Source organism: Chamaea fasciata, unplaced genomic scaffold (genome assembly GCF_029207755.1).
Source record: "Chamaea fasciata isolate MVZ Bird 193981 ecotype frontalis unplaced genomic scaffold, bChaFas1.0.hap1 SCAF_11, whole genome shotgun sequence".
Taxonomy (NCBI): Eukaryota; Metazoa; Chordata; class Aves; order Passeriformes; family Sylviidae; genus Chamaea; species Chamaea fasciata.
The window spans coordinates 7,531,596-7,556,059 of record NW_027094096.1 but is presented as its reverse complement, the minus strand read 5'-3'; the positions used below and the strand labels follow the sequence as shown (position 1 = coordinate 7,556,059).

At 55.2% G+C, this 24,464-nt stretch overlaps 2 protein-coding genes across 2 annotated transcripts; one reads left to right on the top strand and one right to left on the bottom strand.

Annotated features, from left to right (window-relative positions):
* The first annotated feature begins 1,214 nt into the window (after positions 1-1,214).
* On the top strand, positions 1,215-4,517 carry LOC136295548 (aquaporin-12-like). The gene is given in 5 exon segments (XM_066194191.1): positions 1,215-1,271; positions 1,273-1,305; positions 1,307-2,144; positions 2,579-2,695; positions 3,586-4,517. Coding segments are annotated over 5 exon segments (1,227 nt in total). The 3' UTR covers positions 3,768-4,517.
* A 693-nt stretch (positions 4,518-5,210) lies between these two features.
* Positions 5,211-18,037, bottom strand: LOC136295341 (galactose-3-O-sulfotransferase 2-like). Its single transcript, XM_066193838.1, has 4 exons — positions 18,018-18,037; positions 9,566-9,676; positions 7,971-8,886; positions 5,211-7,317 (listed from the first exon to the last, which is right to left on the bottom strand). The coding sequence occupies exons 1-4, from the start codon at positions 18,035-18,037 to the stop codon at positions 6,451-6,453; spliced, it is 1,914 nt and encodes a 637-aa protein (XP_066049935.1). The 3' UTR covers positions 5,211-6,450.
* Positions 18,038-24,464: the final 6,427 nt, after the last annotated feature.

Genomic DNA, 24,464 nt, shown 5'->3' with positions numbered 1-24,464 from the left:
AGTGATTGAGAAGAAGAGGACAATCTATTTCTGGGGGAAGGAAAAGATGTTGGAATTTCTTTCCCAGTTTTACCAGTCTGTGTCCAGTAATCTGGTGGTTTTCTTTTAGGGACTGGATTTGGACTGGGTAGCTGGTTTTGTTTCTAAAGAGAAAATTCCACTGGTTTCTCTACTGAGAAACACAGGAGGAGGGGAGGTGGAAAGAATTGAGTTGGGATTGTGATGCTAAGTATTTCATGGTTGGTTCTGCAGTGATGAGTAGCTTTGACCAGCACTTTGTTGCTGCCAGAGGTCAATTTTCTTGAGGACAAAATTACTAATTTATGAATAATCTTCTGTTATTCAAGTGAAGTCATTTGTTTATTTGAGGTGAAAGATGGGTGCTCGCCCTGTCATCTGAAGGGTGAATTGGGGTAAAAAGAGTTAAACTGGGGGAAGTTCTGAGGCAGGCTGACCAAAAGCAGGGCAGTTTTGGGGGGGAGGAGAGGAGGGCTTGGATGATGGGTGGCTGGCAGCATGGTCCCCTCTCCCTGGCCAGACTTCCTATGGTTTCCAAAGCCAGGACTGTGAGCAGTGATCCCGGGGACCCTTCCAAAAACCACTGCTGGGTGGGCACGTGGGGATAGAAAGGAGTGGGGGAGGAAGATGAAAGGAGGGAGGGTGGTGCAGGGGGAGGTGCTGAGCTGTGGCCTTCACAAGCATCCCCACAATGTTGTGTTTCTTCTGTGCTGTCAAAGGCTGTTGAGGGAGAGGCTCCAGTGCATTTGAAGCATCTGTGTATTGAAGAGACTCATCCCTGCTCAAGTGTGCTTCAAATCTGGGTTTCCTAGAAATTTCTTTTATAATTGGCACAGGGGCAAATAAAATGGTCCAAATCAAAGCTGTTGGCTCTGTGTGTGACGGGGCAGGGAGAAGAGCTGGGTTAGCTGTCAGCACTGCCTGCCCTGGGGCTGCAGGAGAGCCTGTAGGGAGGGCAGCTGTGGCCTCTTCTGCTGCAGGTCAGGGAAGTGACCCAGAAGACACATCATGTATTGTTTACCAAACAATCTCAGAATGTTTTGGGTTGGAAGGGGCCTTAAACCCGTTTCTTTCCACCTCCACCATGGGCAGGGACCCCTTCCACTATCCCAGGTTGGTCCAAGCCCCATCCAACCTGGCCTTGGACACTTCCAGGGATGGGGCAGCCACAGGCATTGGAGCCAAGCAGAAAGAAAATGAAGTTTTTTGTTCCTTCTGGAAGAGCTGTCAGCTCTGGGGAGCTGCTGTGGGCTCTCAGGTGTGAATGCTGAAGCTGGGGGCTCAGTGCCTGGTGCAGATAACACCAGGATTTGCTGGGACAAACAACTTGGTGGCTGCTCCAGCTGCTGTGACTCTGGCAGCTCCGTGTGGCACTGGCATTGCCCATGGGGGCCACACGTGTGGCCTTTCCCAGGCCTGTCAGGCTGTGCCACGTTTGCTTTCGCTTGGCTTTATAAAGAGGAGCTGCAGGAGCTTCCTCTGCTCCTTCCCAGACTCTGCCACCAGCACAGCCTTCACTATGGATGGCTTGAATGTCTCCATTGCTTTTTTTCTCCTGGTTGTTGTGGTGTGCCAGGTGCTCCGGTGGCTTTCCAAGAGGCTTCTGTCGCCTGGAACACATGGCTGCCTTGCCAGGGAATTTGCTGGCTCGTTCCAGTTGTGCACGAGCTGCCTCGAGCTGAGGATGCTGATGGAGATTGGGCCCTGGGGTGGTGGCTTTGGCCTGGACGTGGTCCTGACCCTGCTCTTCCTCCTCTCCGCTGTGCATGGCGCCTCTTTTGACGGAGCATCTGCCAACCCGACCGTGTCTCTCCAGGAGTTCCTGCTCCTGGAGTCCAGCCTGGCAGTGACTGTGGCCAAGCTGCTGGCCCAGGGTGTGGGTGCAGGGACGGGCTGGGCTCTCACCCGCCTCTACTGGTCCTGGGAGCTGACACAGCTCCACTTCATCCAGAACCTGATCGCGCCCGAGTGCAGCTCCTCCATCCACGCCTCCCTGCCCCACGCCGCCTTCGTGGAGGGCTCCTGCTCCTTCCTCTTCCACCTGGTCCTCGTCAGGGTGCAACAGAGTCACCCCCTGTACCGGGTCCCTGCGCTGGCAGCGACTGTCACCTTCCTGACCTACACAGGTGAGCAGCACTGGAGTTTCTGTTTCTGAGTCATTTGGAAAAGTACCTCATGTGTGGGGGAGGAGCAGCCCCCCTGTTTTTCATCTTCCAGGACTGGAGAGGTAGGGATTAACAAGGTAACGACTACTGAGCTGGCTGTTTTCTATTATTTTGGGGAATATTCATTTTGAGATGAAGATGGCAGTTTGGGGTACCTGGGCTGCAGGTCAATGTCAGCTCACAGCCATAGAGCTCAAGACTGGGATCACCTCCCTGGAATGTCCCCTGCTGCAATCCCTCAGTCCTGCACTGAGCTTTTCTGCTTCCCACAGAGTTCAGGGCAACAAGGGTGGGATTTCCTCAGTCCAAGAAGGCAGGCAGGAGAGGTCACAGCCCTTTGTCAGTGTTCCAAAGGATGCAGTGGGACTGCTGGCCACGTTTCTCTTCCCAAACAGCTGGACCGTTCACGGGGGCCTTCTTCAACCCTGCCCTGGCCACAGTCACCACCTTCCAGTGCTCGGGGAGCAGCTTCTGGGACTACATCCAGGTTTACTGGCTGGGGCCCCTCGCAGGTGAGATCTTCCCAGGGGGCAGGAGCTGGCATGGGGGCAAGGCAGAAGTGCTCAGTGTAACATGAACTCTTCTGGCAAAGGGCTGAACTTGAGGCTGCCAGTGGCAAGTGTCATTTTTCATCCTGCTTCATTGTCTCTGGGGTCATCTCTTTGCTATGCAGTTTTTTAAAACCCAGCTTCTGCACAGTACAAGGTACAGAAATCTCTCTGAAGCCGAAGTCTGGGGGAGGTTTAGCGATGGTGTTTTAGGACAATGGCACGTTGAGCTGTGCTTTGAGGTTTTCCTCAGCTCCTGGGTGGTCATGGGGAGCTGGATGTGTGCTGAGAGTGGAGACAAGTCCCTGATCAGAGGGTGGAGCCAGGTGGGAGTTGGGCTCTGCTCCCAGATAACGATGATGGGACAAGAGGGAACGGCCTCAAGTTGCCCCAGGGGAAGTTTAGGTTGGATTTTGGGCATATCTTTTCCCTGAAGGGTGGTCAGGCACTGGCACACTGTGCTGAAGGTGGAGACACCACCTCTGCAGGGATTTAAAAGCCATGTGGATGTGGCACTTGGGCCATGACCTGTGGTTACTTCAGCAGCACTGAGGGAATGGTTGGACTCCGTGGGCTCAGAGGACTTTTCCAACCTCAATGATTCTCTGGCAGAAAACCACTGAGGTGGTTTATGGCCCTTCTGGGTCAAAACAAGCCTTATCATGTTAAGGACAGAGTGATTAGATTCTCCTTAAAGCTTAAGGTCCCCAGCTCTTGGTGGGGATGCCAGTGGTGCTGAGCTGCCTTTTGGTCATGGTGAGGGTTGTGACAAGGATCCCAAACTGCTGCTGAGCTGTGGGGAGGGTGGAGATGCTCGACACTGCACTTGGAAGGGGTCTGTGCTCTCATTCCAGGGATGCTCGCTGCCCTCCTGCTGTTCCAGGGCAACATCCCACGCCTCTTCCAGAAAAACCTCCTCTACAGCCAGAAGAGCAAATACAAGGTGCCCAAGGCAAAGGTGACAGCGCAGGTGGAGGGTGACAAACCGCAGAGGAAGAGGAAAGAGGGGAAGAGCAACTCTGAGCCCCGTGCCTGAGCCCAGGAGTGCTGGCAGCCCTTTTCCTGGGAAAGGGTTTCCCTGTGTGGAGGATTTTGCTGCTGGTTCAGTCCTTAAAGCATCACAAAGGAATCCTTGCGGGATGCCTGAGTCCCTGAGCTCCTTTGGGAATTGCTTTGAAAGCCTCTCTGGAGAGCCCAAAATGTTTCAAGCCCACACTGCTGCCTCAGAGAGAAAACACTGAACACTTTTGCATAAATTGCTGGTTGTCTTGTACTGCCAGGAATCTTAACGGGAAGTTGGGACCATTCCATGGGCAGGCTTGAGCAACTCGGGGTTATTGCATCGTGCAGTGACTGAAATAACCCCACTGGGTCTCTTGCAGCCCTAAAAACAAAGTATAAGCCAGTAATTGCCTTGGACACGTGGGAGGGAGAGGAAACAGGCTTTGATCTTTCAAGTTATTAAAGGATACTGGCTAAAAATTGGCGGGTTTTGAGTTAAATTTGACTTGAAGTCCTTGAATTGCACAGGTTGAACCTGGCAAGTCTTGGAGAGGAATTAAAAATGCTCCAAGGCAAGAGAGTTCACTGGCCACGGGACACTCTGCTCCTCTGGGGATGTGCTTAGCCTGGGTTTTGGTGCTGTAAGGCATTAAGAAATGGTGCTCAAAGGGTCTGTGGTTAGAAAAAAAAGAAAGAGACCCAGGCAGCTGCTGTGGTTGAGCAAGTGCATCCCTGGATCTGCTCCATCTCTACGTAAAATACTCCTAGCTCTAAAATTACAGTTTGTGGAAAAAAACCCTAATAAAAATAAATGCTGTGCTTGGCATTTGGGTGAGTGATGTCATTCCTGGGAGCCCTGCTGGAAGACACCCCTGAAAATGGGAGTCACTGTGATGCCCAAACCGCCTCTGCCCTGCCTGCTGCCTGCTCAGGAAAGGGGGGGGAATGTGGGGAGAAACACCTGCTGGGAAATGGGGATCCCCCCTGGCTGTTCTCGGGCCAGGGCACCCTGTGGGAGCTGCACCCTGGATGTTCCTCAGGGAACAGCACAGGGAGATTGTGATGCTCTGGCTGTTCCAGTGTCTCTGCCCTGGATCAGAGCTCCTGACAGGAATGACCCGCTCCTGTTTCCTGAGGAGCAAACGGAATAAGCAAGTGGCACCCAATTAAAACCTGGAGTGGAGGTGTCAGGTGCAGGTTTGGTACCCAGTTTGGTCCAGCCCTGCTCCTCCCTCCACTCTGCTGTGTCCATGGGGAGACAACCCCAGGGTGCTGCATGGCCTCTGGGCTGCCCATCCCAGTTGATTTCCTCTGGGATTGCCCTCTGAGGGGATCTGCAGGCCCCCCAGGAGCCCCAGACCTCTGAAACCATGAGCCCACCCCACATCCCGACAGGACAAATGAGGGGAGGGATCAACACAGCCATACATGGATGTGCCTCAGAGATGAAACTTTATGGAACACACAGCACCCCCAAGCCATGGAGCAAAATCCCCAAACGGTGCCCTCTCCTTGTCTCCTTGTGCCTGGGGGAATGCTTGGCACTGCCCTGGGAAGGGCAATGGGAGCACAATCTGACTTTTTTCCTGGTTAAACTGAGCAGGAGACCTTTGGGTGGAAACTGAAACATTTGAGACTCTTGGTGACTGCCCCAGGGACACGCCGGGATGCTCAGATCCCCCCTGGGCAAATTTTTCAGAACCTCTTTTGGTTTGGAAATCGTGCTGGAAAGCCAGAGATGGGGCCTCTGTTTATCCCAGCTGATTTGCTGGCTCTGCTGTTGTTTCAAGAAGTGCAGGATAAGAAAAGTCAGGCTGGGTTGCCCTCCACAAGCCATTCCTGCAGGATCTTTCCCTGGGCAGAGGACATTCCTGTGGCAGCATGGAGCAGTGGGTTGGGATATCTGGCTGCAGAGAGGCTCACGAGATGTCTCCCTGTCACACAGGGATGGAACTTGAGTCTGACACTGCAGAGTAGGGTGCTGACCCTATACATGCAGCATCCAAAGGCAACCTGGAACCACAAAGTCAGCGCAAAATAATGCTAGGTTCCTTTTTTTTTTTTTTTTTGGTGTGTGTGTGTGGTTTTTGTTTGTTTGTTTTGTATCTTTCCCGGTTTTGCTTGCTTTTGTTTGTTTTGGTTTGGTTGGGTTTGTTTATGATTTTGTTTGTTTTGGTTTTTTTCCCTTTCAGGACATATTCAAATGTTTGGGGTCTGCTTCTGGGGCTTTTGGGGAGGTTGTCTACTGGGCAGACTGATGTAATTAAAGGCAATTTAGGGAGTGACAGTAACTTTTGTTATTTTTAATCAAGAGGCTGCTTTTCCAGCACGGTAACGTTAATGGAGCAGGGGACAGCTGCAGCTGCACAGACAGACTCGTTCCCAAGCTGTAAATCAAACTCCACAGCTCTGATTTACACCTTGGCCCTCTTCTGTCGCAGTCTCCGGTGCGGGGCTGAGGATCCGGGCTGCCCTCCTGGATCTGCTCCTCGCTGCTGGAGGCCGGTGCTGCGCTGAGGCTTCAGCTGCTGTCTGGGGGGATTTCCCTCTGGAAAAGTCCCGCGCAGCCCCCGGGATCCCCGCGGCAGCCCGCCCTGGCCCCGGCGGCGCCCGGGGCTCGGTGGTGCGGGGACAGGGGAGCGGGGCAGCCCCTGAGCCCCGCCGTCCCCGGCACGGGCGGGCGGACAAGGATGCTCGGATGGAGGGGCCGGCGGGGCTCAGTGCCGGGTGGTCTCCAGGCGGTGCCGCGGGGCTCGGTCCTGCCGGGAGGCAGCGGGCTCGGGGGTCTCGGGGGTCTCGGGGGGCGGCGGGGGGAACTGCTTCTTGTACAGGAGGCTGCTGTACTGCAGCTCCGGCGTCACCAGCCGCCGGCAGGCCCGCTCCAGCTCCCCATCCAAGCCCTGCTTGAGGTTATAGCCCAGGATCCTGGCCCTGCCGTACTGCAGCGGCCGCAGCGAGGAGTCCTTGATGTCCTTGGGGCCCACGCTGCCCGGGCCCTGCAGGCAGGCCCGCGCCAGCTCGGCCTGCCGCGCCCGCAGCGCCCGCACCTCCCGCCGCAGGCGCTCCCGGCCCATGGCCCGGTCGATCCTCTCCCAGAAGGTCCTGTTAAAGTGCGTGTAGATTTCCCAGTCCAGCCTGTTCCAGGCCTTGAGCTTCTCCACGGCCCAGTCCGGCAGCGTGGACCTGGTGCTGCTGTCCCTGGTGTTGAGCGGGAAGGAGACGACGCTGTCCAGGTCCCAGCACAGCAGCTCCTTCAGCAGCACCATGGACTCGTCGAAGTACTCGGAGATGAGCACGAAGTCGAAGGAGGCCTCGATGGCCTTCAGCATGAGCTGCACCCGCTCGGGGGACGCGTCTCCGTCGGGGTTGAAGCCGAAGTCGAAGGTGATGAGGTTCCTGGCGTACTGGCGGTCCCCGCTGGCCGGGTTGTAGTAGCGGTAGGGCTGGCTGAGGAACTCCTCCAGGCTGCGCACCCGCGAGAAGGCCGACGCTGCCTTGTAGTACACGAAGGACGACTCCATCAGCTGCACGGGGTTCCTCAGGATGGAGAAGTACACGGCAGAGCTGGGCACCACCTTCTGCACCTGCCGAGGAGGAAAAGGAGGTTGAAAGCTGGGGAGGGAAGATGGGACCCGCTCGCCCACAATGCTGTAAGCAGAGGCACCTGCTGGGGATGGAGGTGGGGCTGCTGGGGAGGATTCCAGGGCGCAGCTCCTCACAGGAGCTGTGGGGAGCTCCAGGAGAGTTACACCGGGAGAGCAGTGAGCAGAACTCCCCACAGTGGGCTGCCACAGCTGCGTGGCCAGGCTGAGAGACTGCATGTCTCCTTCCCTTTCACCGTGTCCACCTGCCCTCAGGCGGCACCCAGAGGGGTGGATGCTGGGCACAGCTGACCTGAGCTGATGCATTTTGGATGTTCTCCTCCTGCAGCTGGTCCCCTCTGGGCCTGTCCAGGGAGCAGGACATGTCCCAGGGCCCACCAGACATGAAAGAGATGAGAGCTGCTGGCTGCTACAGGTGCCGTCCCCCACTTTGCCACGGCTCACAGCACAGGGCACCTGCTCACAGCAGCTCTCGGGAGATGCCAGCAGCGTGCCAGGTACCCGTGGGCAATCCTGGCTGTCTTTAGCTCATCCCCGCAGAGTTTATGTGCTCGCCAGGTGCCCCTCCTTGTGCCCCATGCGCCCCTCTCCCCCTGCCCGCCCGGCGCTCCGAAGGGGCGCGGCTCTGGCCCTACCTCCGGCTGCAGGAACCGCATGTGGTGGCAGAGGATGTTGAAGCGCCGGGGGCTCTGCGGGGAGAAGCCCTGCACGAACCTGGCCAGGAAGTGGTATGGGTAGTAGAGCTGGAAGCCCCCGCCCTGGGGGAAGGCGAAGGTGAGGTTGTGCGTCTCCCCGAAGCGGAACAGGATGTTCATGACGGTGCTGCTGGCGCTCTTGTGGACTTTCAGGAAAACAATGTCAGTCTTGGGCTTGCACGTCTTCCCTTGAGGGGTGACCCCTCTGGCCTGCTGACCTACAGTTGTCAACTCCTTGACCTCAAAGGCTTCTGTCCAGCTTGGGAAAAATCCTGCCTCCAGGTCTGTTTTGTAAGAATCCTCTGCCTGCCGAGGTTGAGCCGAGTTTGGGATGGGCTGTGTAAATGAGGTGCCCCACTCAGGGTGGGGAAAACCCAGAGCCTGAGGCTGAGTCTGGCTCTGTGCCTCCACCTGCACCATTCCAGGTGAGGACATTCCCCTCTGCCCCTGTGTGCTCAGCCTGTTTGCAAAGATGATGAGCTTGCTGGTGACAGCTTCTGCCGGAACTGCAGCATCCCTCCCGGGAAGGCTTGGAGAAGGACTTTCTTTGGCTGCTTTTTCCAGGCCAGGAAGCTGGGGTTTCAGCTCCGTGGGTGACAAATGGGCTTTCACCTTCTCGCTGCTGTGCTCAGGCTGCTGCATCCAGTGCTGCTCTTGGCTGCTTTCCAGAGGGGTCTCCTGTCTGAAGTACAGATGCATCCTGAAAACATCCTCAGTCGAGGCAGGGGCTGGCTCGGCTTCCCTCTGCCCCTGAGGGGAGTCATCCTCCCACAGCAGGTCGGGGCTGTGGAGGGCAGAGCCCAGCCCGTGGACCATGGTTTGCTGCAGGCCACGCTCCAGCTCACGCTGGCAGCTCCTGTGAGGGGGAGAACACAATGCTCAGCTGCTGGAGATGGGAGGACACTGCAGAGGCAGCTCCTCTGCAGCCCAATGAACCCCCTGACACCCCAAAGTCACCCTAAAAATATGTTTCCCACTTTTCTTGGGGTGGGTGGCATTGCTAATGGGTGTAGAGGCTTCACTGCTGCCCTGGAGGATAGGAGTGGGTGCAAGGTGCAAGAACTTGGGCTTGGTAATCTTGGAGGTCCTTTACAAGCTCAATGATTTTATGAAGAAGAGGACAGGTCAGCAGTGATGTGGCAGTGTCTCTGTCTTGCTGGAGCATGACAGGATGGTGGAAGGAGCAGAGCAAGAGGAGGCAGGGAGAGAGAAGAGCTGGTGGTCTGGAGAAGCTGCAGGAATGATTGCAGATAACCCCAGACTGGGAGGACTGGGCTCAAGGGCTGGAGGGTTTTGTGGAGAGCCGGGACAAAGCCCAAAGCAGCCTTGTCTGACCCCAGGGTGGGCTCAGCTCTGGCCAGGGCATAGGGGTGAGATGTGGGACCCCCAGAGGGTCCTCTCTCACCTGGATTTTCCTCCCTGTCTAAGGAAGACCCTGCTGGGTGGTTTTCAGGAGGGCAGCTCTGAGCCCACCTCAGTGGCCAGCGGGAGGCTGGAGGATGAGGTGCAGGTTTATAATCCTGCCCAAGACCTACCCACGAGGCTGCAGCTTCTCCACAACCTGAAGTGTGACCAGGAGGAGGATGAGTAGGCTGAAGGAGATCCAGAGCCGACTTGGCTGGCACCTGTAGATTGCGCTCAGCTTCCTGCAAGCAAACAGATATTTGAGACCGTGAGTGGTGAGAAAAAGCCAGGACCAGTGCTGTGTGTGAGGCAGGCGGGAAAGGCGCCTTGAGGCTGTTTTATTTTTTATCTTTACGTGAGGTAAGGTCACGTTTTCAGGGGCGGAAATGATGCAGAGGCAGCGATAGCCGAGGAACCTCCGAGGCTGTGCCCCAGCAGTGCAGCCTCATGGAAATTTCCAGATGGGCCACAGATCTTGTGCTGAAAAGCAAACAGTGATAACCACTGAGTCTCTTGGCTGCTCAGGGACGCCTTCCTGGAGCAGCCTGAGCTCCCCCCAGGCAGCAGGAGCAGGGCACTGCCTGTGTGTTCCCTGCCCTGCCTGGCCAGGAAGGATCAGGATCCTGTCTGTATCAACATGGACAATAAAACACTTTTTTTCCCTGCTCTCCCCACTCTCTGCTGTTGGACTGCCATCTGCACAGGCTCCAGCTGTGGCTGCAGATGTGATGCCACCGTGGGGGCCCCAGCAGTGCCTGGATTTTAGTCTGATTTCAGCTATGTCTGCAACAGCAGTGTGATTTCTTCAGGCCATCAGAATTGTGCTGTCATGGTTTGGGTTGTGTATGGTGATGTTAAGGCCGTGGAGATGCTGCCACAGGGCTCCTTCTGTTTGTAGGGCTTGCTGCAAACCCTGGTGGAGCTTGATTGTAGCTTTAATCTTCAGTGGAACGGTCGAGGGGCTGAATTTCCTGGAAAAAAGGATTTGTTTGCGTTTTATTTTTTCACAGAAAGGTTGTCCAGTCCCAGAAGATGTGACACTTGGAATCATGGGTTAGTGGTGGCCTTGGCAGTGTTGAGGGAAAGATTGGACTCAATGATCTTAGCGGGCTTTTGCAACCTGAATGATTCCATTATTCTGCTGGTTTTTCACCAGGGAGCTCGTTGTTGCATAACAGGAGATGATTTGTACTGAGGATCTGGTTAAACCCTCTGGGATTGGGCTCTGCTGTGGGGGAAGTCCAGCCTGCCAGCCCCAGGGAGGGAGGGCCACAGGCAGCAAGGATCTAGATGGGAGGAATTAATGAAAGCAGAAACTTGGGCAGAGCCTGCTTGGAAGCTACATTCCAACAGCCAGCGTGGGCTCATTGGCATTTCTGCCTTCCTGCAGTGGTCAGCTTTGGACCAAGACAGTGGGACTGAGACTGCACAGACCTGCTTGTCCCAGAGCTTCTTCATCTCTGTGGTGCTTTATCTCCTGCTCTGGGCAGTCCTGTGGCACTTGGGAGCAGAACCTTCTTGGTGAGGCAGCAGTGACACAAATGTGGGCTGTCCAAAGGGGTCACGTGCATCCCACTGGTACAGGTCAGGAATTCAGGTTTGCTATTGAGAAACTGGATTTGTCCCAGGAAAATCATCAGCTGTCATGATTAAGCAGTAGTTTGATAATGACAGCACTGCTTGCAGTGGTTGGACACTCATGGACACGGTTCTGCCCTGCTCCCAGTAATGTCCCTTCACTGAGCTGAAACTCTCAGCTCCTCCCAGGAGGATTTTAGTGTCTAAAGTACTCAGGACTGGAAAGGTTGGGAGGCCGTGGCAGTGTTACTGAGGATTCAGAAGGTGTCATTACTGCACATAATTACTGCCCATCAGCATCCCAGCATCCCCAATCCCAACAGCAGCCTGGAGGTATCCACGCTCTTTGGCACTTGAGGAGCAGACTGCCAAGTTTGGATGAGACAAGAGGTGGCAAATGCACGTGTGGGTCACTGCCTGGCCGTGCCAGTAGCACAAGGAGACCCTCGTGAGGTCAGAGATAAACGGCTGTGACAAATAACGGAGCAGAAAAATGCCAAATGCTTAAACAGAGCTTAAAATGCCAAGAGGTGTTAAAGAGGGAGGGTTGAAGCTGAGGCCCAAGGCTGCCCCAGGGCTGCTGTGAGGAAAGGTTTGTTGAAATAACTCCATGTGGAAGATCAGAGAGACCACAGAGGGAGAAGGCAGTGAGGGAGGAGCTGCTCCAGAGTGAAGTGATTCCTCTGGATCTGGTTGGAAACTCGATTCAGCTCTCCCATCACTCCAGGCAAGGCTGATCATAATTTTGTCTGGCTGGCCATGGTAAGACAAGCAGCAAGAATGGAATGAAAACCTGCACTGTGATATTTAGTGGTACACACAAACTCTTGGGGGCATCAGCAGGAGCACACAGATGAAGGCAGAATGATGGAACACTTTCCCCCAGGCAGAGCTGGGGCAGCACCCTCTGCCACTCCCAGATCTGTATTTGGTGCAGGTATAATTCTGGACTTGCTTCCACAGAGGTCCTAAACTTTCCACCTGTGAGAATCTGTGAAAGATCCAGGTCCTTTGGCTCTTTTGAGGTGGCTGTTGTGTTGATGGAACACCCAGCTGAGAGCACACAACACGTGTTGGGCTGACATGTGTTGAGGCTGGCCAGGATGGCACACAGCCAGAGCCTTTCCTTCCCTCCTCCATGGACATCAAGGGGGGTGTGCTGAGAAAGTGGCAGTGCTCAGAATTGCACTGAAGATGCCAAGAAGTTGCACTGAAGGCAGCAAAACATCCATTAAATGGCACATGGTGCTTGAGCAGCCCTGGTCTTGGAGGCTGGAGCAGGTTGGCAAGATGTAAGTGAACAAAACACCTTCAAAAGGTTCAGCTGCCCTCCGTGGGTAACCCCTGCACAACCTCCTCTCCATTTACATTGGGATGGGATCAGGGATGCATGTCTCGGGGCAGAGTTAAACACCTGAGACCAGAGCACCAGGGAGGTGTCCAGGCTGCACTTGCAGGGTGGATTGGGCTGCAAGAACCCAACGCCTGCAGAGTCTTTGGAGATGCCTCCATCTGCAGGCAGGCTACAGCTGAGGAGCCACCCCCAGACCAGAGCTGTGTGCTGTCACCTCCAGGAGTGACAGAGGGTGCAGAGCTGGATACAGCACCCCAAGGACGCCTTTGGCTGCATGGGCTCAGCGGAAGAGCCGGAGCAGCTGGACCCCCCTATGCTGGCTCAAGGAATTTAATCCAAACCTGACCTGATGGGCAGATCTTTGCAGTGGATGGTGCTCCAGCTGTCTCAGTGCCAGCCCCAGCAGGGGAGAGGGTGCCACTTGTTCTCAGCAGGACTGCAGATTTCCCCTTAGTTATTCCCCCCCTGCTCCAAGTAGAACTTCCCTCCGACCCATGCCCCTTCCCTGTCCAACACAGAAACAAGCCCCAGCCAGGATGGGTCTGTGGCTGGACATTTCCAGACCCTCAGGGTCCCAGCCAGCTGTGGGTGCTGCGGGAGGTGCTGAGGCTGAGCTCACTGGGCAGGTGAGTGGCAGGAAAAGATTGGACTGTTTTGCTGTGCCCAGATATTCTCCAGGCAGAGAGCGAAGTTGCACAAGGAATTAATGTACACAGCACATACACCAGCCAAAGCCTGCTCCCTCTGACCAGTCACTGGAGCCATTTTATTGGCACTAAATGAGAAACTGGGCAGAATGGTCAGCAGGATGCTCAGGTAGCACAGCAAGGGCACAATGGCACTGCCTGCCTGTGTTGGTGCCCACCCTACACCTGACTCTGAGCCCTCTCAGCCTGCAGCTCTCCCCCAGCCAAAGAACTCTGCAGTCAAGGAAGTTCCTTGCCCTTCCCTCATCCCTCCTGTCTAAACCAGAGGCTGTGGAAGAGGGCACCTCACCCTAGGGGTTGCCATGTGAAAAACTTGCACAGAGACACATTTCTGCTCCTCTGGTGATCCCTCACCTGGGATGCTGCAGGAGGGACCAGGACCCCATTGCCCTGCCAAGGTCTGTGCCATTCCCCTTCCTTGGTGGCAACAGCCTCACAAAAGATGCTGTTTTCCAGCCACCCTTCCAGCCTTGGAGCGTGACCAGAAGGGAAAATTGCCACCACCCCAGACTGCTCTGCACTCATGTGCAGCAGGAACATCTGCCCTGCCCATTCCCATCACCACTTCAACTGTTTCCCAACATGGAGGGATCTGCAAGGACATCACCTCTGGATAGGATGGAAACGGAATTTTACTTGGGGAAATAGCATTTTACTTAAATAAATACATAAAAATATTCCACTTACGTGACCAAGTACCTTCTGAATCTCAGCATGGTGAGCTGGAGCCTTGGCTGGGGAGCGGGTGGTTATCATCCACCCGGGAGACTGAAAAGCAAACACCCGGAGTCTGGACTGTGTGCTGTGGCCAGGGGCCCCTCCCTGGGGGGGGCACTGGGACAGAGATGCCGTCAGACCTTCCCACCAGTGCCCTGTGCCTGCCCCAGGGAGTGCCCAGCCTCTGGGAGGGTGAGTGGCACCTTCACCCCTGCCACGTCACACAGAGCGTTGGGCAGCCTGTCCACCCATGCCAGTGTCCCTGCCTCACTCCTTGGTTTCACCCATGGCTGTTGGTGTTCCACTTTGACCCTTTCTTTTCCTTTCTCATGTCCTGATTTTGCCCCTTGACAAAGCTGAGGGCAGAGGTGGTTGTGATTGCTGAGCTCTTGGTAATCCCAGTGTCTCCAGGTCTGTGCTGCTGAGACCCCGTGATGGCTGGGTCACCCCTGCATGGCAGGAACCTTGTCCTCTCCAACACTCCATGCTGGGCTGGGGGTGTGGCAGTCCCCAACTCCCTCTTTTGCTGGCTTTGGGGGCACAGTCTGAGGATGGCACATGAAAGATATCCATGAGTTAAGTGGTGTCTGGAGCAGTGAATGTGATGAGGGGAGGCAAAGTCCTCAACCCCTCGTGCTGGGACTGTGCTGTGCCAGGATGACCAGCAACAGGACAGCCCTGCCAGGAAATCAGCTGCCTTCCAGTACCAGTGGGAAAGTGGGCACTAGGTCTGCTTCTTGCTGGCTGGTGGGTAACTCAGAGGAGGACAGGGAGGCTGCCCTCCACCATGGAGGTCCTTTGGCCACATCCTTCCCCTTCAAGGCTCATCCCAGCATCCTGCACAGCATCAGCCATGCCCTCATGTGGCTGGAGGCCCAGGCAGTTTGTGTGCCTCTCCTGTTTGGGCACAGACTCCCAGGGTGGTGTGGACGAGAGACCGTGGCCATGTGTGCTTTCCCTTGATCCGTGCTCACGGGGCTCAGGAGGTGCATAAAGGCTGGATGATTCACTTCCAGCCTGGACCTTGGCTCTCTGGAGGGACTGAGGGGCCCAGCTTCTTCCTTTTCTGTTGCCAGCAGGCACAGGCAGGCACTGCCTCTCCCCGTCCACCTCATCAAAACCACAAGTTTGCTGTGGGGCTCTCGTGTTCTCCACCCATCCTGGGTTCCAGCTCTCTGCCCAGGTTGGCAGCTTCCCTGGGGGTCTGGGGCTGCCTGACAGCCACATAAGAGCTTGCAGGGATCAAATCCTCTCTGGTGCAGGGGCTGAGGGGGTCAGGGCTTCTCCCCTCTGCTTCCCTCTGCACAGCCATGCTCCGTGGATAAGCCTGCTTGGGGTGGATGGCTGAGGGCTCTGTGAGCATCCCCCATGCAGGATCTCCAGGCAACATCCATGGGGCACCTTTGCTTGGGAGCATCCAGGGGATCATCAGCATGAGGGTGTCCAGACAGGCTTGATCCTGCTCCTCTTTGGCTGTTTCCTCTTGATGGTCACTGGTGGGATTTGCCACTGCTCAGCTCCCTTGTTTGCTTCAGGACAAACCTGTTAGTCTATGGCGACCTCATGGAGGACTAGTTTCCATATGTAATCCTGCTCAAGACATCCTCTGTTCCTGTCTGCAGCCTCTTCTTGGGCACATCTTGAGGCACCTGTGGAGGAAAAACTCAAAAGGCAAAGTTGCCTGTCGCTGCAGGAATGTGGTGATGGGAAGCAGGGAGTGTGCTCTCCACTGCCTGTGTGCTTCCTGTGCCAGAGGCTGCATCTGAGGGACCTCAGCAGCTCTCTTGGGATCCTTCTGCTACCTCACAGCTGCATCCTACAGAGGCTGTCCTGGACTGTGACCTGGACAGGACCAGTGTAGGGATGTCATTCCTCTGAGACTACACCTGGTGGTCTCTTTCCTCCCATAGATGCTGGAGTGGGGGTCAGGACAGGGCCAGGTAAATGCACCTTCTGCAGCTGTGTCCCTTGAGAAGCAGAGGTGCTGTTGTAGGAGGGATTGGGCACCTCCTTGGGTGGCTGCTCATCACTGCTGACCTCAGCAAAAGGCAGTTGAGGGGCCACAAACACTTCAGTCCCTTCCTGTCCCTGTGCTAGAGGATGAGCAAGGACATGGCCTCAGCACCTTGCCACTCGTGCAATGGTTTTCCTGCTTGGCCTGCCCATGGCCCAGAGGAGCTCCTGGTGGGTTTTTCCCAGGATTGCTGGACAAGCTGCACCTGGAGAGCAGCCATCTCTGGTGCCTTTGTACCCAGGGTGGAGGTGGAGAGGAGCACAAGGGAAGGTGCCTCTCTGGTGAAGAGGAAAGGAGACCTGGGAATGTGATTGCCCCTGCAGTGAGGAGGAGAGCAGACCTGTGACCCAGATTCCCAACCTTGGGCTGGGCCAATTGCCAGAGCAATGGGTGGTGTGAGTGAGGGAGAGCCCTGGGCTTTGCAACGGCTTGAGCCTCGCTGTGACCTCAGCCAGCCATCTGCCTCCCTTCATCCTCAACTTATTCCTTTTCCTGCTGGATGTGGAGCACACCAGCACAGGAACTTTCCCAGCAGAGAGCTGTGTGTGGGTTTTTGCTTGGGCTTGCTGAAGGCAGATTCTGTTTGCCATCAGCAGCACTCCCTGCTGAGCCCCGAGGTGTGAACAGCCGCCTGCAGGTGGGTGGCACAACAGGGCTCCTGGCAAAGGTGACAGCCAGCAAGGACCTTCCAGGCAGGAGCAGGGGAGCTTTGTTCTCCTGAGAGAGCTTCTTTGTTCTCCTGAGGGAGCTTGGATGGCAGGAAAGTGCTGCAGGAGTGAGGAGCAGGAGAAAATCCCCCGTTGCTCCCTGGGACAATTCCTTGGCTAAGGAGGAGTCCGACATCCTCTGTGTGTGTTGGCAAAGGGAGGCAGCTGCAGCCTGGAGGGTGCAGGCAGCCAGGGAGGTGTCTTGGTTAAGAGCAGAGTCTGGGATCCTGGGGAAGATGAAACTGCTACAGGGCTTTGCCAACTGGGGCAGTAGCTGGGAATTTCCTGGGTCTGGAGTGGCCTGCAGAGGTTTCCTTAGCAGAGGGTGGAGAGTGATGGAGCTCCTGCTGGAAATGGCTCCTTGCTTCTGAAGTCAAAGCAGAACATCTGCAAAATAAACAAAAGCCTCAGAAAGAAGGAGTCAATGCTGCTTAAGGGAACACATTAGCTGGAGCAGATAAACTGGAGAGATACAGAAAAGTCATATTCAGGGTTAAAATGATCCTGGGGAGGTCCTGGAGTCAACTCATGAGCTCATGTTAGAGGGGCCTGGAAGATCTCCTGGCAGTGCAGTGTTGGTGGGGCAGACTCCAGAGAGCCCTGGCTGGTACATGGGGATGAGGAGCCATTCCACAGGGCAGTGCCAGGGTGGCACTGGCTGCATCCACAGTGGGAGTCCAGAGCCCAGAGTTGCCTGGCTCCACACTTGTCCCTTTGCCTCCTGCAGGAAACTGGAGTCTGAGGACCTGGAAGGAGGATAAGACAGGGAATGAATGCTGATGTGGGACTGGGTTCCATTCCTGCCTGTGGATGATCACATGGACCCTGCTCACATTGCTTAGGTATGGGTTTTTTCCCTGTATTTAGTTCTTCAATGTTTATGTTTATGTTGTGTTTGTGTGTTTGCATGTGCACTTTGCTTAAAAAAGGATTTATCTCCATAGTTTCCTGCCAACACATGGGCACTTTGTCATTTGTACCCTGGCAGCCTGGAGCTTGCTGGATGTTAAAGGGGGATGAAAAGACATGAGGACTGTGTGTGCCTTCCCAGCAGGAGTCAGATGGCAGTCCAAATGCAGGGACAGATTGGGGAAGCTGAGTTCTGGGGTACTCCAGTTTCCTGGGTCTGCAGTTATTCCCACAAAACTCCCAATGAAGAGAATCTCGAGAGAGGGACAAGCTGTCCCCTTGCCGCCAGCAAATCCTTTGTGCAGCTTTTCTGTTTGCTTTTCAGACCAGTTTCCAGGCAGACCTGTTCCTGGACTGAGCCATGATAATTTCTGGATGACTCTCTCTGGGGTATCCAGCACTCGGCCTTATCAGCAACGTGCAAGTTTGCTCTCCGAGTCGTTCTCCAATCCATCAGCCCCTGGGCCTCCCCTTCTGCACTGGGCAGCCAGGCTCCATCAGTACCCACCTAAATTGATCTTTAGTTAATTTTACACTTAGCAGAGAGAGCAAGGCATGCCCATTAACTCCAGCAGCTCTCCTGGACACTGAGCCTACCCTGCAGTGGCCATGCCCATCGATACCAGCTCTCTGGAAGGGTGCTCAGGGTTAAAATGCATCCAGCTGGGAATTTGGGAGCAAAGCGTGGTGGGAGCTGAGTGCAGGACTGGTGCTGTGGCTGCTGGGCTGTGTGGGATCTCACTGTCCTGGGGCCCTTGTCCCAGAGACAAGGCAGAGCCTGTGCCAGCACCAGGCAGAGCTCCCCTTGGCTGGGAAGGAGCGGCTGGATCAGTGTGGCTTTAGGCAAGGAGTGCGTTGTTGCTCTGGCTGTATGGTTTTGGCTCAGTTGGGACTTTGGCCCTAATCGTACTTTTATTTGTTCTTTAATCTCAGTCATGTTATCAGAAGCCTTTGAACAACCAAACACATCTCTGCTCACTGGAGAACAGGCTTTGCTCTTTCTTTTTGGTTGGTTTTGTTTGCCCGCCAGAGACCTCCAGGAGATTAAGTGATCCCTTACAAACCTGGGCTTTGCCTTGAAGCCTCTGGAGGCTGCAGCGCTTGCAGAACTTGGGTGCTGGAAGACATCTGTATTTTAGAGTGACTGACATTGGACCAGATCCCTCAGGGCCTTGTGGGATTCAGGATCTGAACCATTCCTGAGACTATCCATGTTGTCTTCATCAAAGACATCACGTTACATGTTAGTGGGAGGACTTGCTGGTCTGTCTGCGGAAGAAGAAATGAAAAGGGGCATCCCAGCCAATGGGTGCCATGGGCTCTCCTCAGCAGAGGTGGGACAAGCCTCCTCTTGTCATTATATTTTGTCCAGTTTTGGGCTGTTCAGAACAAGAGAGACCTGGAGCACCCAAAACGGGTCCAATAGAGGATGACAAAAACACTGAAGGGCCTGGAGCATGTCCCTGCCCAGGAAAGGCTGAGGGAGCTGGGGCTGTTCAGCCTCCAGAGGAGCCCCAGCTGAGAGGGGCTCAGCCCTGGGTGTCCCTGTGTGCAGGGAGGGCTCTGAGCAGGGCCAGGCTCTGCCCGGGGGCCAGCAATGGCACCAGAGCCACGGGCAGGAACTGAGCACAGGGAGTTCCACCTGGACATGAGGAGGAACTTTCCTGGGCAATGACCTAGCCCTGGGTAGTGCCAGAGGCTGTGGAGTCTCCCTCACTGGGGATGTTGCAGAGCCATCTGGACACCACCTGTGCCCTGTGTCCTGGGATGGCCCTGCTGGAGCAGGGAGCTGGCACCAGGTGACCACTGTGGTCCTTTCGAGCCTGGCCCATTCTGGGATTCTGTGGGGCAGCTCCCATGGGTGAATTTCATGCAGTTAATTTGCTCCCATTGCCTCCTGATCTGTCACAGGGCACTGTTGAGAGCAGCCTGGTTTCCTGCCTTCATTTCCTCCCATCAGATGTTTATACACATCTACAAAGTCCCTTCAAGACTACTCTGCCCTGGGATGAGCAGCTCCAGCTCTCTCAGCCACTCCTCACATGAAGGATGCTTCAGACCCTGTCCACCTTCATGGCCTTGCACTGGGCTGGCTCCAGTCACTGCATCTCTCCTGTGCTGGGGAGCCCAGAGCTGGACCCAGCAGTGCAGGTGTGGCCTCACAGGTACTGAACAGAGTGGGAAGGGAGGCTGCTGGAGCCAGGGAAGCTGTGTGTCTCCTAGGCATGGCCAAAGATATCTTTAGGACTCTCCATGGCCAGCGGGAGCCGTGTGCTGCATCTGACCCCGAGGACTGGGAAGTGCTGGGTCCAGCCCCAGCTTTGCCTCATCCAGTGCTTGGTGCCCACAGCAAAACAGTGGAAATGGTTTTCAGGCAAAGCCTGGAGAGAAAAGCTGTATTGATCGAGGGAAACTGGGTGGAGCAGGTGTTTACAGAGCAAATGCCTTTTGAAACATATCAGCAGGCAAACAGGGCGGGGACCTCACAGGTTGATGCCACCTCCTATTTATGGAAAGCGTGAAAAGATGTCCAGATAAATGTGATGCCTCACCTGGTGGAAAAAAAAATAAAACAGTGAAATCTAGGAGAGATTTTATGGTTTCTAGGAAAGTTCAGCATCTCCATGTATGTACTGAACAGTTGCTCTCGTCACTGCAAGACAGACGCTGAGGGCCTGGAGTGTGTCCAGGGAAGGGAATGGAGCTGCAGAAGGGCCTGGAGCACCAAGAGCAGCTGAGGGAGCTGGGGAGCTCAGCCTGGAGGAAAAAAGGCTCAGGTGAGGCCTCTCTCTCCACAACTCCCTGACAGGAGGGTGCAGCCAGGTGGGGAGCCAGGGTCTGCTCTCAAGGAAGAAGGGACAGGATGAGAGGAAACAACTTCAAGTTGTGCCAGGGGAGGTTCAGGTTGGATATCAGGGAAAAGTTCTTCACAGAAAAGGTTGTCTGTCATAGGCACAGCCTGCCCAAGGCAGTGGTGGAGTTCCCATCCCTGGAGGGATTTAAAAGCTGGGTAGATGTGGCACCTGGGGATGTGGGTTAGTGGTGGACTTGGCAGTGCTGGGGGAGTGGGTGGACTCCATCCTAGAGGGTTTTTGCAACCTTAATGATTCCTTGATGCTGTGTGTGGGTTACCCTGGCCTAATCTCGCACTGAGGGGTGTTCCTGGGCTATGGAGGGAAGCTGAGGGTCCTCACCTGAAGAGGATGGCAAACATGGGCTGCTCCACAGGGTCTCCAAGGGGAGCATCCCTTGCACACCTGCCCTGCTGACTGAGATGGCTTTGCAGGATCATACCACAGTTTGTTCTCCTCTCTCTGAGTCCCATCTCTGCACAAGTGAGCCCCTGTTCAGTCAAAGGAAGGACACTGGAGCCTCCTTCTCATATACAAAAAGCCTTTGACCTCCCGTGAGGCTGTGTCAGATCTCCTGGGAATTTGTCCATGGAGCAGGTGGAGTAGTGCTAGCACCCACCAGGGAAAGGGAAAAACCAGTGCCTGGAAAACTACTATCCAGAGATCTAGGAGTCTTGGGTGGGATGGAAGACTTGTGTACGTCAAAGGAAAGATGGAAAACATCAGGACAAACCAGCAGGGCATGAGCAACCAGGATGTTCCTGGAATGTGTTGATGAAAATGTCTTTCCCGAAGGAACAGAGAGGTGCTGTGCTGGGTCTTGTTCTCACCAACAAGGAGGGGCTGATTTGGAGTGTGAAGCTCCAGGGCAGCCTGGGTGCCATGACCACGAAAGGTTCAAAATCCTTAGGGCAGCAAGGAGGGCGCCGAGCAAACTCCCAGCCCTGGGCTTCAGGAGAGCAGATTTTGGTCTCCTCAGGGAACTGCTTGTTAAAGAACCATGGGAGGTAAGAGGGGCCCAAGGAAGCTGGTTGATATTCAAAGATCACCTCCTCCAAGCTCAGAAGTGATGAATCCCAAAAAAGAGGAATTGCAGAATCCCAAAATCTCAGAAGAGTTTGGGTGGGAAGGGACCTTAAAGCTCATTTTGTTTCACCTCCTGACATGGGCAGGGACACCTTCCACGAGACCAGCCTGCTCCCAGGCAAAAAATCCAGGAGGTCTCTGTTGATGAACAAGGAGCTGCTGGAGAATTTCAAACACAAGAAGGAAACCTAAAGAGAGTAGAAGCAAAGACAAATAGCTTGGGAGTAATACAGGGCAATTATCCGAGCAGGCAGAGATCAGGTTAGGAAAGGTAAAGCACTGACAGAATTAAACCTGCCATCAAAGGCAACAAGAAAAGCTTCTACAGGTAAGATGGAGATAAAAGTAAGATTAGACAAATTGTGGGCTGTCTCTGAAAGTAAACGGGAGAGCTGGTTTCTTGGGACATAGAGAAGGCTGAGGAACTCAATGACTTTTTCACCTCAGTTTTCACTGACAAGTGCTGCAGCCACAGTGCCTGGGTCACAGGAGGCCACCTCCTGCTTGCCAGGGTTTTCCCACCTACACATCTATGAGATTTCCATCTGTCCCCAGGGCAGGAGGCACCGTGAGGCTGTGGTCACCCCGAGAAGCCTCAGCTGCCCTGGCTGGGGCAGACACAGCCCCCAACACTCTTGAGGGCTATAGCTGGGAAACAAGGTCTGCCAAGGCAGCAGGGAGGGGTGGGCAGAAGCTCAGCCCCAGTGCCAGGAGTTCTGCAGCCATCTGGGTCATGGAAGGGTGTGGAGCAGGGTGGCAGCGAGGGTATGGCACTCTTTGGGACACACCTGTCAGCCACCACACAGCTCCTGAGGGTGCCCTGGAGTGGGGAAGGGCTCTGGGCTTCTTCAGAGGAGACCCCTGAATATGAAGCACATCCCAGTTGGGAGCCCACATCCCAGTCCTGGGAGCCTAGCACTGGACACAACATTCCAGGGATGGCCTCCTCCGTGTTGATCTCCTCCTTGATCTGCTGCCAATCTCCTTTTCAGTGCATCAGGCGCATGATCCCTGCACATAGTAACCTCCACAGGAGGAATTAGAAACATCAGGAGTAGCTCTACCCCAGGCTATGGCAGGCAGCCCTGGGATGAGGATGCTGGAGAACAGGACGAGCTCAGGATGAGCTCAGAGGACACAGTGCCTCTGTCCAGGGACACGGAGTGCTGTCCTGGCACCATGGCACGGCCTCTGCTTGTCCCCAGGCATGGTCACATTCCACTCAGGCAGGGCCTGGCTCCCAGCAGGTCTCTGCTGCCCTGGCTCAGCAGAGGAGGACAGAGCCAGGCACAGGTGGAGTCTCAGGAAGAGGAACTTGCTTGCAGGGGTCCCCCATCCCTGATGGGTTTGGAGGTGCCACTCCTTTTGTGCTGGGAGCAGGGCCAGTGAGAGTGCTCAGGGAACCCAAAATGAATTTCCTGGTCCCAGTCCCAGGGCAGGAAGGGTCCTGGAGCCTGGTGCAGCCCAGCAGGGGAAAGGCAGCTCCAAAGGCTTTAGCACCAGCTGTCCCTGGATGTTGCTGGCTCTCAAACAAAGCCCCCACAGCTTTCCCTGTACCTTTGGGTGGCAGAGGCGCCACGGGCCCTTTGGGCCAGCGCACGCAGGGAAGCCCAGGGCACAGTCAGGACCCTTATCAGCACTTTCCCTTCTCTTTACTGGGCTCCACAGATCATCTCCAATGCACAAGGAGGTTCAAGGCAGACGGGGATCTCTTTGAATCATCACCTCCCTGCCCTGCACACCCGGACACGGTGCTGTCAGCCCCTGCCCGGCAGCCCCCACGAGAGCCCGGCAGTCATTCCCTTTGTTCCTCCCACCCGGGTCTCTCCTGGCAGCAGCCAGGGACACTCTGCATTAGAAGCCACCTGCAAGTGCTGCCCTTGAGGTGTGCTGGCAGCAGGCAGGGCCCGGGCACAGCCCGGGCAGCGGCAGCAGCAGCGAGGGCTCCTGGCCGCTGCAGCTCCTCGAGTTCAGCTGGAGCAGCTTGTGCTGGGCTCCACAAGCCCTCTGCGCACAGGGAGCCTTTCACCCCAGCCCACGGCAGCCCAGGGAGTCCTCCTGCCTGGCAGGAGGCCACAGGCAGCTTTCCTCAGCCCAGACTCTCACAGTCCCTGCACGGGGGCTGTGGGTGCTGCCTGGCCAGCCCTGGGCAGGCACCGGAGCAGGCGGCTCCATCCCCCTTCCCACCCCAGCTCCCTTACACAGCTCGGGCTGCAGGCTGAGCCCCCAGGCCACCCCACGTACACGAGGGCTCTCTCCTAGCGATGCCAGGGGACAAAAGGCCAAACTCTTGCCGGAACACCCAGCTCCTTCCTTAGAGAGCAGCCTTACTTCCATCCCAAGCTCTGCCTAACGCCTGAACATCTCTGGGAACAGATGACTCCTTTCAAGCCCAGCCAAGAGCCTGAGGCAGTGCCCATGACCACACCACACACTTCCAGGTAAGGAAGGAATTAAAACTCCAGACCGTTACTGCTTGTTCCTGCAGGGGTCATCAAAGCAGCGTGAAAATTCAGGTATCTGCCCAGGGAACAGGCACAAAAAAAGTATTTCCTGCTCAAAGTTACTTTTTGTAGGAAAAAAAAGCTCCTGAGATTTGTGTTTTCTATCCTCAGTTGGAATGGAGGACTGTCGACATGTTTTAAGGGCAAGAAAATTAATCTTTGGGCCTTGGAAACCTGCAAAGAGGATAAAGTTTACAGACAGCCTTTGCTTTTCCTGGTCTTTTGTGGCCTGCCTCCTTCACCATCACCATCTTCATCTTAAGAGGGAAGGAATTTTAAGTTAAATCCTCACAGGAAGTCCTTCAGGTGTGAGTTGTGCTGGTCCCACCAGCGTTGTGGTCTGGCCCCTGGAGCTCCCATAGGTGAGAGTGTGATGCTCTCAACAGTGAATGTAGAGCTGATGCTCTGTTCCTACAACTGCTCCATCGCACACATAACGAACCCAAAAGTTAAGGGTGGCCAGTCCTCCTTTCTCCAGTAGCACTGGACTTGAAGCTCTCCTACAAAGGGAGTGGTTCCTTTGTTGACCTGCTGATGGATCAATCTATTTATTTATCTATTGAATTATTTATTAACTTTTGAGGCTTTTTTCTGCAATGGTG

Excerpts from the sequence above, each read along its gene's own strand:
- LOC136295341 (XM_066193838.1), bottom strand. The coding sequence starts at position 18,037 with ATGGGCATGGCCACTGCAGG. Across the intron at positions 8,887-9,565 it reads GAGAAGCTGCAGCCTCGTGG|GAGCTGCCAGCGTGAGCTGG; the intron begins GTAGGTCTTGGG and ends TCCCCCTCACAG. Across the intron at positions 7,318-7,970 it reads TGCGGTTCCTGCAGCCGGAG|GTGCAGAAGGTGGTGCCCAG; the intron begins GTAGGGCCAGAG and ends CCTCCTCGGCAG.